Source organism: Salvelinus sp. IW2-2015, linkage group LG13, assembly GCF_002910315.2.
Source record: "Salvelinus sp. IW2-2015 linkage group LG13, ASM291031v2, whole genome shotgun sequence".
In the NCBI taxonomy this organism is placed as follows: domain Eukaryota; kingdom Metazoa; phylum Chordata; class Actinopteri; order Salmoniformes; family Salmonidae; genus Salvelinus; species Salvelinus sp. IW2-2015.
The window spans coordinates 3123007-3133737 of NC_036853.1; the positions used below are offsets into that span (position 1 = coordinate 3123007).

The 10731-nt window shown below is 42.9% G+C and overlaps 1 protein-coding gene across 1 annotated transcript; it reads right to left on the reverse strand.

The window, feature by feature from the left end:
* Positions 1-6635: 6635 nt before the first annotated feature.
* Positions 6636-10190, reverse strand: pim3 (Pim-3 proto-oncogene, serine/threonine kinase). The gene is made up of 6 exons (XM_023998773.2): positions 9815-10190; positions 9390-9499; positions 9228-9278; positions 8754-9117; positions 7590-7766; positions 6636-7476 (listed from the first exon to the last, which is right to left on the reverse strand). Exons 1-6 carry the CDS (start codon positions 9897-9899, stop codon positions 7286-7288), a joined length of 978 nt encoding a protein of 325 aa, XP_023854541.1. The 5' UTR covers positions 9900-10190; the 3' UTR covers positions 6636-7285.
* Positions 10191-10731: the final 541 nt, after the last annotated feature.

Genomic DNA, 10731 nt, shown 5'->3' on the forward strand with positions numbered 1-10731 from the left:
TACTTGGACCAATCCTTGTTCTGTTCATGTGTATAAGCAAGGAGAAGTTGAATGAACAAGAAAGAGAGGTGGACCCAAACCCTGCAAGACCCAGTAGAAAGTAATGAACAAGAGAGAAGGTGGACCCAAACCCTGCAAGACCCAGTAGAAAAGTAATGAACAAAGAGAGAAGGTGGACCCAAACCTGCAAGACCCAGTAAGAAATGTAAATGAACAAGAGAGAAGGTGGACCCAAACCTGCAACCCAGTAGAAATGTTAATGAACAAGAGAGAAGGTGGACCCAAACCCTGCAAGACCCACGTAGAAAGTTAATGAACAAGAGAGAAGGTGGACCCAAACCCTGCAAGACCCGAGTAGAAATGTCCATCAATGTAGTCTACAAATGGGCACTAACCAAAAAAAACATACCTCACTGCTTCTCTAACCCTAACTAAAGGGATCACTGGTTTTCTAACCCTAACTAGCCATCATTGGTTCTCTAACCCTAACCGTAACTAGCCATCACTGGTTCTCTAACACTAAACCTAAACCTAACCATCGCGCTCCCTTTTTTTTTTAATTGTTCTAGAGATTTCAGCACACAAGAATGGTTGCATAACATCAATTTGGAAAGAATGAATTTTCATTTCCTCCTGTCTTTTTGTTTGTGTGTGTGTGTGTGTGTGTGTGTGTGTGTGTGTGTGTGCTGTGTGTGTGTGTGTGTGTGTGTGTGTGTGGTGTGTGTGTGTGTGTGTGTGTGTGTGTGTGTGTGTGTTGGGGGGCAGAGGGGGGATAGTAAGTGGCACACACACACACACACACACACACACACACACACACACACACACACAAACAAAAAGACAGGAGGAAATGAAAATTCCATTCTTTCCAAATTGATGTTATGCAACCATTCTTGTGTGCTGAAATCTCTAGAACAATTAAACAAAAAAGAGGACGAGCGATGGTTAGGTTTAGGTTTAGTGTTAGAGAACCAGTGATGGCTAGTTACGGTTAGGGTTAGAGAACCAATGATGGCTAGTTAGGGTTAGAAAACCAGTGATCCCTTTAGTTAGGGTTAGAGAAGCAGTGAGGTATGTTTTTTTTGGTTAGTGCACCATTTGTAGACTACATTGATGGACATTTCTACTGGGTCTTGCAGGGTTTGGGTCCACCTTCTCTCTTGTTCATTACATTTCTACTGGGTCTTGCAGGGTTTGGGTCCACCTTCTCTCTTGTCAATTACATTTCTACTGGGTCTTGCAGGGTTTGGGTCCACCTTCTCTCTTGTTCATTACATTTCTACGTGGGTCTTGCGGGTTTGGGTCCACCTTCTCTCGTGTTATTAATTTCTACTGGGTCTTGCAGGGTTTGGGTCCACCTTCTCTCTTGTTCATTACATTTCTACTGGGTCTTGCAGGGTTTGGGTCCACCCTCTCTCTTGTTCATTCAACTTCTCCTTGCTTATACACATGAACAGAACAAGGATTGGTCCAAAGTAAACATGACTAAAAGGATCCTAGAATCCCATGTTCAATGTCAACGTGTTGAGATGATGACATACCGATGAGGCAAATCACAAGCCTAGTGATGACGGGTAGAGACCAGTTTTTATTGATAGAGATTGACTCAAGGCTGTGGCCTCTTACACAGCTTGGAAACCGAAATCCAGGTTGGGTGTATTACTCATTGATGCTAAAACATCACTGCACTGAAGGCTGAGGATGACTCACAGTTTCCAGCCTGTTTCCAAAACAGAGCATAAAGCAAAACAATGATGAGATCACCTCTCTTTGACCATGCTTTTAAGGTCAATACACTTCTGTTTTATGCCCATTGAACCTTCTCCTTAGACTTTGCAACACACACACACAAACACACGTATCACAAACAGCCTGATATACTGTATCTGCTGGACAGTGACTGTTGGTGGAACATGACAGAGAAGATGCTGGCTCTACTGATCTCAAGAAATGAGGGAGAATGGTAGTCACCTGCTCAGGGTGACACCGCACTTTTTATGCCCACATGGTGCCTCCTAATGCCACAGAAATAAACACTAGCATCAGCTCTGGCTGTATTCCTATTCATGAAATCTAACCAAGGATATAAATCCAGATTAGGAACAGAGTGCTGGAGAGAACACAGAATTATCATGAGTCACTGGAAATATCAAATCAAATGTTACTTGTCACATACGCCGAATAAAACAGRTGTAGACTTTACCGTGAAATGCTTACTTACAAGCACTTTCCGAACAACGGAGAGTTAAAAAGTATGAATAAAAAATTTGCTAATAAACAGAGTAGCAGCAGTGTGTGTGTGTTGGAGTGTCAGTGTAGTATGTGTGGGTAAAGTCAAAGAGCCCGTGCAAGAATGTCAGTGAGAAAAAAAAAGGGGGGTCAATGCAAATAGTCTGGGTAGCCATTTGATTAACTGTTCAGCAGTCTTATGGCTTCGGGGAAGGAGCTGTTCAGGAGCCTTTTGGTCCCAGATTTGGCACTCCGGTACCACCTGCTATGCGGTAACAGAGAGCACAGTCTATGACCTGGGTGGCTGGAGTCTTTGACATTTTTTAGGGCCTTCCTCTGACACCGCCTGGTATAGAGGTCCTGGATGGCAGGGAGTGATCAGCCCCAGTGATGTACTGGACCGTGCGCACCATCCTCTGTAGTGCCTTGCAGTCGGATGCCAAGTAGTTGCCATACCAAGCACTGATGCAGCCAGTCAGCATGCTCTCGATGGTGCAGCTGTATAACTTCTTGAGGATCTGAGTGCCCATGCCAAATATGTTCAGCCTTCTGAGGTGGAAGAGGTGTTTTTGTGCTCTCTTCACGACTGTGTTGGTATGTTTGGACCATGATAGGTCCTTAGTGATGTGGACACCAAAGAACTTTAAGCTTTCGACCCACTCCACTACAGCCCCGGTCGATGTGAATGAGGGTGTGCRTTCACATCAGCTCATTTGTCTTGCTGACGATGAGGGATAGGTTGTTGTCCTGGCACCACACTGCTAGGTCTCTGACCTCATCCCTGTAGGCCCTCTCATCAAAGTCGGTAATCAGGCCTACCACCACTGTGTCGTTGGCAAACTTAATGACGGTGTTGGAGTCGTAAAYGGACACGCAGTCGTGGGTGAACAGGGAGTACAGGTGGGGACTAAGCACGCACCCCTCCGGGGCCCCTGTGTTGAGGGTCAGTGTGGCGTATGTGTTGTTACCTACCCATACCACCTGGGGAGCGGTCCGTCAGGAAGTCCAGGATCCAGTTGCAGAGGGAGGTCTTTAATCCCAGGGTCCATAACTTAGTGATGAGCTTTGGAGGTCACTATGATGTTTAACACTGAGCTGTAGTCAATGAACAGCATTGTCCTGGTGGGTAAGGGCAGTTTGGAGTGCAAATTGGAGTGGGATCAGGATGTCTGGGATGATGGTGTTGATGTGAKCCATGACCAGCTTTTCAAAGCATTGCATGGCTACAGATGTGAGTGCAACAGTGCGATAGTTATTTAGACAGGTTACCTTGGCGTTCTTGGGCACTGGGACTATGGTGGTCTACTTGAAACATGTAGGTATTAYAGACTGGGTCAGGGAGAGATTGAAAATATCAGTGAAGACATTAGGTAGTCAATTGAATGATTTGAGGTCATTGGAATATGCTATGATAACGGTACTGCATGCCAACACAAGTTATGGTGAAGGACCCTTTTTTTTTCTCAAGACATTTACATATTGTGACATGACTAAATTACTGGACAGAGTTTGTTCTGCCTGGTTTGAAGGGTGATATTTGGGACATTGAGATGGGGACATTGTGTTTATGTGTCAGTGTGCTGTGTTGTGAGCTGGCTGACAGTTCCGGATAGCCATGCAAAAACATCTCCGCAATAACAGGAAGCAAGGAGACAGCTTTGGAAAAGACAACCCATTTGTGTTGAATTAAAGGCAAKTACATAGTGCTGATTGATCTGTTGCTCAAGGTATATGCCTTGATGTAATTTATTTAGTCATTAATATGCTTCTGAAGTGTTCTGTTCTCTTTCAATTCTTGCCGACCTTGAGTCAGTTTGCACCCACTCACAACACCCTCGTAGCATTCTTGTGGAATGCGCTGTCCATCATCAACAGGCTCTCTATATGGCAGGACCAGCTTTCCACCACTTCCTCAGAGGTCTGGGCCTTGTGGCGTCATGTGACATCAGACTCTTGCCCTTCTAAACATGACATAGATTGCTTGTTTTTTTGGGGGGAAAAAATCATAGAATGTGTAATGTATGTCAATAATACGACAGTATACTTCATTCCCTGTATGCTACACATTATTAWATCAAATTGTGTGTATTAATGTATTATTAAGTAATTCCCTTATAGATACTCTGGAATAATGGTAATATTTTATGTTGGTGTTTTGAGCTGCAGGAATGCCCATGCAAGTTGAGGCAGACACTACCCTCATGACATGATGGTTGCTTAGCTATGATCAGCTGTCTTAGTGCTTAGAAAGGAATTATGCCCTGAGGAGGTCCTGATTGATCATATGGAGAGGGAATGATAGGATGTTTCTCCTACACTGATTCGCAAATGCCTCCCCTTATTGAATGCATCACTAGACATGGTTATGACTGATTTTGACAACTGTCATTYCATGCTTCTGATGGTGTGACTGTGGCTATTATTACACATGGTTTAACTTGTTAACTACATCTGAGGATCAAAAATCCGTAAAACTCTATAATCACCTAGTTTATTTTAGTGTTGATTGGTCATTGAATAGGCCTTAGTGACRTTCTTTGATAAAGAAAAAACGTGCTGAAAAAAGACAAGCAAGGCACTGTTTGCTAACTTAAGCTTTACAAGGGCTTGATTTTCTGGGTGTGTTAATGTTTGCCTATAGCATATAGACGGAAGGCCTCTTGATGAAGCTGTGGGACATTTACATGTCAGGGCAGAGAGACAATGCCCTATTACCCAAGGCACTCAGCAGACTTGCCTAATTAAATAAAGGTTAAATAAAATAAATATAGACACAGTTGTCAAGCCACATATGGGGGGAATGCTACATTGGGCTGCTTATATACATTGTGTTTAACGTTAGAAACTTTTTTCCCCAGAGAGAAAACCATTCCTGGTTTAGCATCCAACTAAGCAATAATAATAAATAATATATGCCCTTTAGCAGACGCTTTTATCCAAAGTGATTTCCAGTCATCTGCTCATACATTTTACGTATAGGTGGTCCCAGGAATCAAAACCCACTACCCTGGCATTACAAGCACCATGCTCTACCAACTGAGCTACAGAAGATGTATCAGCAAGGTGATTCACCTAAAGGTTACCCAGTTGACATGTTGATTGACAAATGATTCTTGTTCGGAGCTCACGCCCAAGAATAAAACAAGGCATCTATTCTCTGCTGGAGCTGAAACCTGAGCATTGGTTACTTTTAATTTTAATTTGTAACCTTTATTTAACTAGGCAAGTCAGTAAAGAACAAACTCTTATTTACAATGATGGCCTACACCGCACTAGCGGTTCTGGGGGGGGCAGTGCCCCTGTGACAACAATTTTGGACCCTCTTGTGGCCCCCCTAAATGTGGAGTATGAAATAATTTTTACAGAACAAATTTTTGCTATCGTTCTTGTTTTACATCCGTTAGTAATGTAACTGGTCCCTCTAACAGTACAACTGGCCCCAGCTTGGCCACCCCAGTTGAAATGGTCTAGAACCGCCACTGCTACACCGGCCAAACTCAGACAACGCTGGGCCAATTGTGCGACGCCCTATAGGGCTCCCAATCACGGCCGGTTGTGAAACAGTCTGGATTTGAACCAGGTTGTCTGTAGTGATGCCTCTAGCACTGAGCTGCAGTGTCTTACACCACTGCACCACCTGGGAGCCCACAAGAGGCAGCATCACTGAACCACTTCTGCCATAGGGGGCAGCATCAGATCACTGGGACATTTGGTGTCAATGCTATTCCTGGGATCTTGTGACTCAGATGTTAGTCATTCTTGTAGTCAGTGCTTCATCATATGAAAATGACTCATAGATCRCAATACTCAAGAGAGTATGATTGCTGTGCATGTGGTAGCAGGAAAATGGCTATGACCAGCTAACATTATTCCAAAACATGAGTATGGGCTCATGTTATTGTGATGAGCATTGTTTGGAGAGTAGTTTATGTATGACTAGTCAAACTTCACAACACAGACCTCATTAATATACAAAAGGTTTATTTGAWATTTTGGTATGAAAAATAATCTCCCACCATTACTTCACCCATTTGAATTTAAACTCACATTTCAGTCTCATTGAAGGGATTMATGAGATTTAAAATTGAATCAACCACAAGTTCATTTGTTTTCATATTTTTCAATAGATAACCAATACAGAACAATTGTGATATTTTCTAAATGACAAATTACCGGAATGCAAAAAAGGCCATGTAGAATTTTATTTCTGGGATTTCCATGAATTGATAAAATAAATAAATAGCCACAGTGTGGAATGTCTAGTACAAATAAATAATTTTACATGGGAGAATGTACATAAATATACATACTAATAGTAAGAAGAAAAGAAAGTCGATGAATATTGCATTGATTGTGCATTTCACACACAGGTCCCAGCCAAGCCCGGTGCTGTGTAGTGTCAGCAGAGATGGGGTACAGAAACGCAAGTGTATGAAACCCTACGAAGCCATTGAGAGAGGTTTTGATGCTTTCAGTACACATTCAGAGAAACAGATAATAAACCCCATTTCCACACAGCTGTGCAGGCATTTACAGTGAAAGAGCAGCAGAAAGTTTGTGTTGTGGATGAGTGTGCGTTTCAAGTATTCCACCATGTCGGTGGGCGGGATCCTGCGTCACATGGTCCTGTCATGGGATTGGCTCTTAGCAAGACGGGGTTACTCTGGTTAGGTATTTCTCAAGCAACAGAGAACCCAACACAAGATTCATATGACTACAGCCACACCAAAGCAGCAAAAAAATAAAGGCACTCCAAATCAACGAAAATACAAAAACAGAGTTCATACTCTATAAGAGCAGCCAGGAGATCTGATATAAGGGGGTTACAGAACATGAACCAGCTAAAATTAAATCTTGAAATAAAAGAATGCTGGTCAAACCACCCAAGTGACAAGTTCCCAGGTGAGGAAACATTTCCTCAAAACAACAATGACAGAGTTAGAGGGAAAACCTTAAATTATAGTTGCCAACGAAAAGTCCTGTTAACTCGCTCTATTCGAGACTGAGGACCCACAAGTCTGCAAAAATGTCCCCTTCACACAACAAGGTTGCCCAATCAGAGGCTCTCTTTGCTTGAGTTTGTGCTTGATGAGGAGTCAGGGATAATTGCATGCAGGGTGATGTCACAACCCTCTGTTTTTGAGTCGTCGATTGGGACACGCATCCACTGGTGGTCAAAGATCTGCTCCAGTGTGGGTCTGTCAGAGGGCCTGAGGCAGAGGCACAACTTGATCAGTTGCTGACACTCTGGAGAGAGAGAAGGAGAGGTTTAACACCTGAAACCCACTGGAGAGGACCAACACAGGCAGGCAGGTTGACAGACATAAGCTGTAAATTAAAGGATAGAGTGAGACACGTACCAGTAGATACTTTCCTCCTGAAGAACAGGCATCCCCCGAGGATCTCCTCGTCTTGTTCAAAGGGTATGTCGCCACACACCATGTCATACAGCAGCACGCCAAGTGACCAGACCGTTGCAGACCGACCGTGATACCTATGGAATCGGATCCACTCTGGCGGACTGTATACCCTCGTGCCTGAAAAGGGGGGAAAATACAAATACAATTTAACATTTCAGAAAGTGGTACTAATATTTGAACCTAAAACTGAAAGACATAGGCCGACAGTGCACTTGTGTGTCATAAACCCACCCTTGGATGTGAACCAGACTGCAACACCATAAAGGAGCTCTGTCAGCTGACAGCCCTTGAGAAGATCTCAATTGCATATGCCTCATCTCCTTCTCAAAACCCATTGGATGAGAAAGCCAGAGGTCCCGCCCCCCTGACCTTCTCCTCCAATGGGGTTGAGAAGGAGAGAGGATGGGAGTGGAGAGAGGACTCGGAGTATGCAATTGAGATCTTCCCATAGAAAAACCACCAGCGAGCCCCCCCCCCCAGTGTCTACACTGTCTGCAAATACAGACCAGAAAATACTAGGGGGAAGACTAAATACTGCACTATAGCATCCTACACTTCCACCCCATAACAAAGAACCCCTTTCCTCCTTAGCGTGACCCCCGCAAGGTCTCTATTGACTTGGACACCAAACAAAAACTGGAATGCGTGATGTGGGCCTTCAGGTGCATCCAAGACTCAGGTTTCACAACAAACAGATGTTAAATGGCAGCTGGCCATTTTTAAAACAGTCAATCATTAAAAAAGTGCAACAATGTGTATATTCCCATTCTATGAATCTACAGGCAATGTTACACATTGTTATTAACATTTAGTTTAACAAAGTATGAAATTCAATTGAACTAGGATTTACAATAGATATGTCCATAGCCTTACAAAAAAAGATACGGGACCATTAACGTTAAAATGTGGCCTCAATAGACGGATAGGCTATAAGCAAGGTGTGAGAAAAAGCTGCATCACTATACAGGTTGCTTTGGATGTGAATTAAGGTAATTCCAATGGCCTATATTCGTCAAATGACTACATTATCCGCCAGCGGGGGAAACAAAGTAGCCTGTATGTGTTAAACTGCAGCAAGTCGAGGAACACACGTCATGGACCTACCGTCAAAGTCTGTATAAACGGTGTCCTTGAGAATCGCCCCCGAACCAAAGTCAATGAGCTTGAGTTCTCCGCTACGTAGATCCACGAGCAGGTTCTCATCTTTGATGTCCCTATGGACCACTCCACAATTGTAGCAATGTCGTACCGCTTCCAAGACCTGACGGAAAAATCCACGCGCTGTGTCTTCCTCCAAAGCCCCTTTCTCGGTTATATAGTCAAACAAATCCTTGACAGTCTCCGGTCGTTCCATGATTATTAACCAGCCATCGGGTCGCTCGTACCAATCAATCAGCTTTATAACGCCTCGGAAAGTGGTTCCCACCTTTTTCAAGAGCAGAATCTCCAGAGGCACCAATGAACCATTCTTTAAAATGAAACAATAGTATATGGTTACAATGTAAACCCAAACAATTTGCAGGAATAACCTAAAATAAATAGCACATACTACAAAAACGTGTAGGCTATAATACTTACAAGGGTACCCCATTCCGTAACTCTCTCTTTAGCTACATGTTTTACAGCAACCTGAAATAGAAAAGGAATAGTGATCATGAGAACCGCATCAGTGTGGTCGCAGCGAACATTGCTGCCATGTGGTGCGATCAAAACAAAGCAGTTTAAAAATGTTCCAATTACCGGCAAACAGTCTGAAATCCTACTACCGGCGTAGACCGTACCGAATCCCCCGCTTCCTAGTACAGATCCCACTTGGTATATTTTATCGAATGGCTCCTTCTCCACCTTCACTGTTAATTAAATTAAAAGAGAAAAAAATGTAGTTGCAATCTCAAACAACCTTCAGGCACAAAATGCGCTCCAGCACGAGGGTTTCAAAATGGCTCCAGATTTAAGGTCAGACTTGCCGGCAAATCCTCCAATGCCTGACATATCAAATATTCACAAAACTATATTGGAAAACATTCCATGTAATAGCCTACATTAATAGCTACCACTAATGCCCAATTATTGACGCAGTCGGTTCATATCACGTGGGTCCAACTGAACTGTAACGTTATAGGAAATAACCTAATATCACATAATTACGTAGGGAAATCCCATACCTTGCTGAAGCTGTATTTTCACTGGCAAATCCATGTTGGACGTGCTGCAAATATGTGAAAATGAGCCAAATTTGGACAGTAACATTATTACTCGTCCCCAAAAATAAACTCCAAATTCAGGTTCTGAAAATGATGTCCAATTGAGCACGAGGACAACGAAATGCCAAAAATAAAACGCAGATCAGTCTTTAATTTCACAGCGAGAATAACGTTGAAAAGTAGTATTCCAACAAATAATATGTTGTTCTTCCCTTCAGATCAAAATCCAGAAAATGCTTYCTTCTGCGCACATGTGTTATTGTGAGCGTTAAAAAAGTACCAGTCGGCCACTTCGAGATGTGCTGGATGATTCTCCCCGCGCACTCTGTAATCTCTGGCTGTAACGAGGTCGAAGCTACTCTTTAAAACCAATATTATTACACGTAAAGGGAGTAGCGTAGATCCCTCCGCCTCCTTGTTTTTTCTTCAAATTAGAGTATTAATTTATCCGATTTCAAAGACCTCACGATTGTTTCAACAAATCTAAACCTTGATGAGTTGACAAATATAGACTCAAACTCAATTCTAAAATGTATTTAAAAGACATGCACTATTTTCCTGTAGTAAGCCCATGAGACGCCCAAGGATCTTGTGACTGAGTAGTGCATTGTTCCATGAGAAATGGTTCATTCTATCCGGGTTCCTTGGGACCTTCCTTGGGACGTTCCCTACCCTAAATCCTACCCTAAATCTTAACTATAACCCCTTTACCTAACCCTAACCTTAACCATTATCGTAACCATTTTACATTTCAACTTCATTGGGGTAAGGAAATAGAGGACTGATTTGTGTCCAGTCCAATTGAGCCAATCCTATTTCCGGCACAGAAACCATAATATGTTGGTGACCAAGAATAGAATAAACAGGAATATTAATTT

Bases quoted from the DNA above. Each gene is read 5' to 3' on its own strand.
- pim3 (XM_023998773.2), bottom strand. From the start codon at position 9,899: ATGTTACTGTCCAAATTTGGCTCATTTTCACATATTTGCAGCACGTCC. The intron at 9,500-9,814 runs GTATGGGATTTC...TTTAATTAACAG, and splicing joins GAAAATACAGCTTCAGCAAG to TGAAGGTGGAGAAGGAGCCA. The intron at 9,118-9,227 runs GTAAGTATTATA...TTCATTTTAAAG, and splicing joins TTACGGAATGGGGTACCCTT to AATGGTTCATTGGTGCCTCT.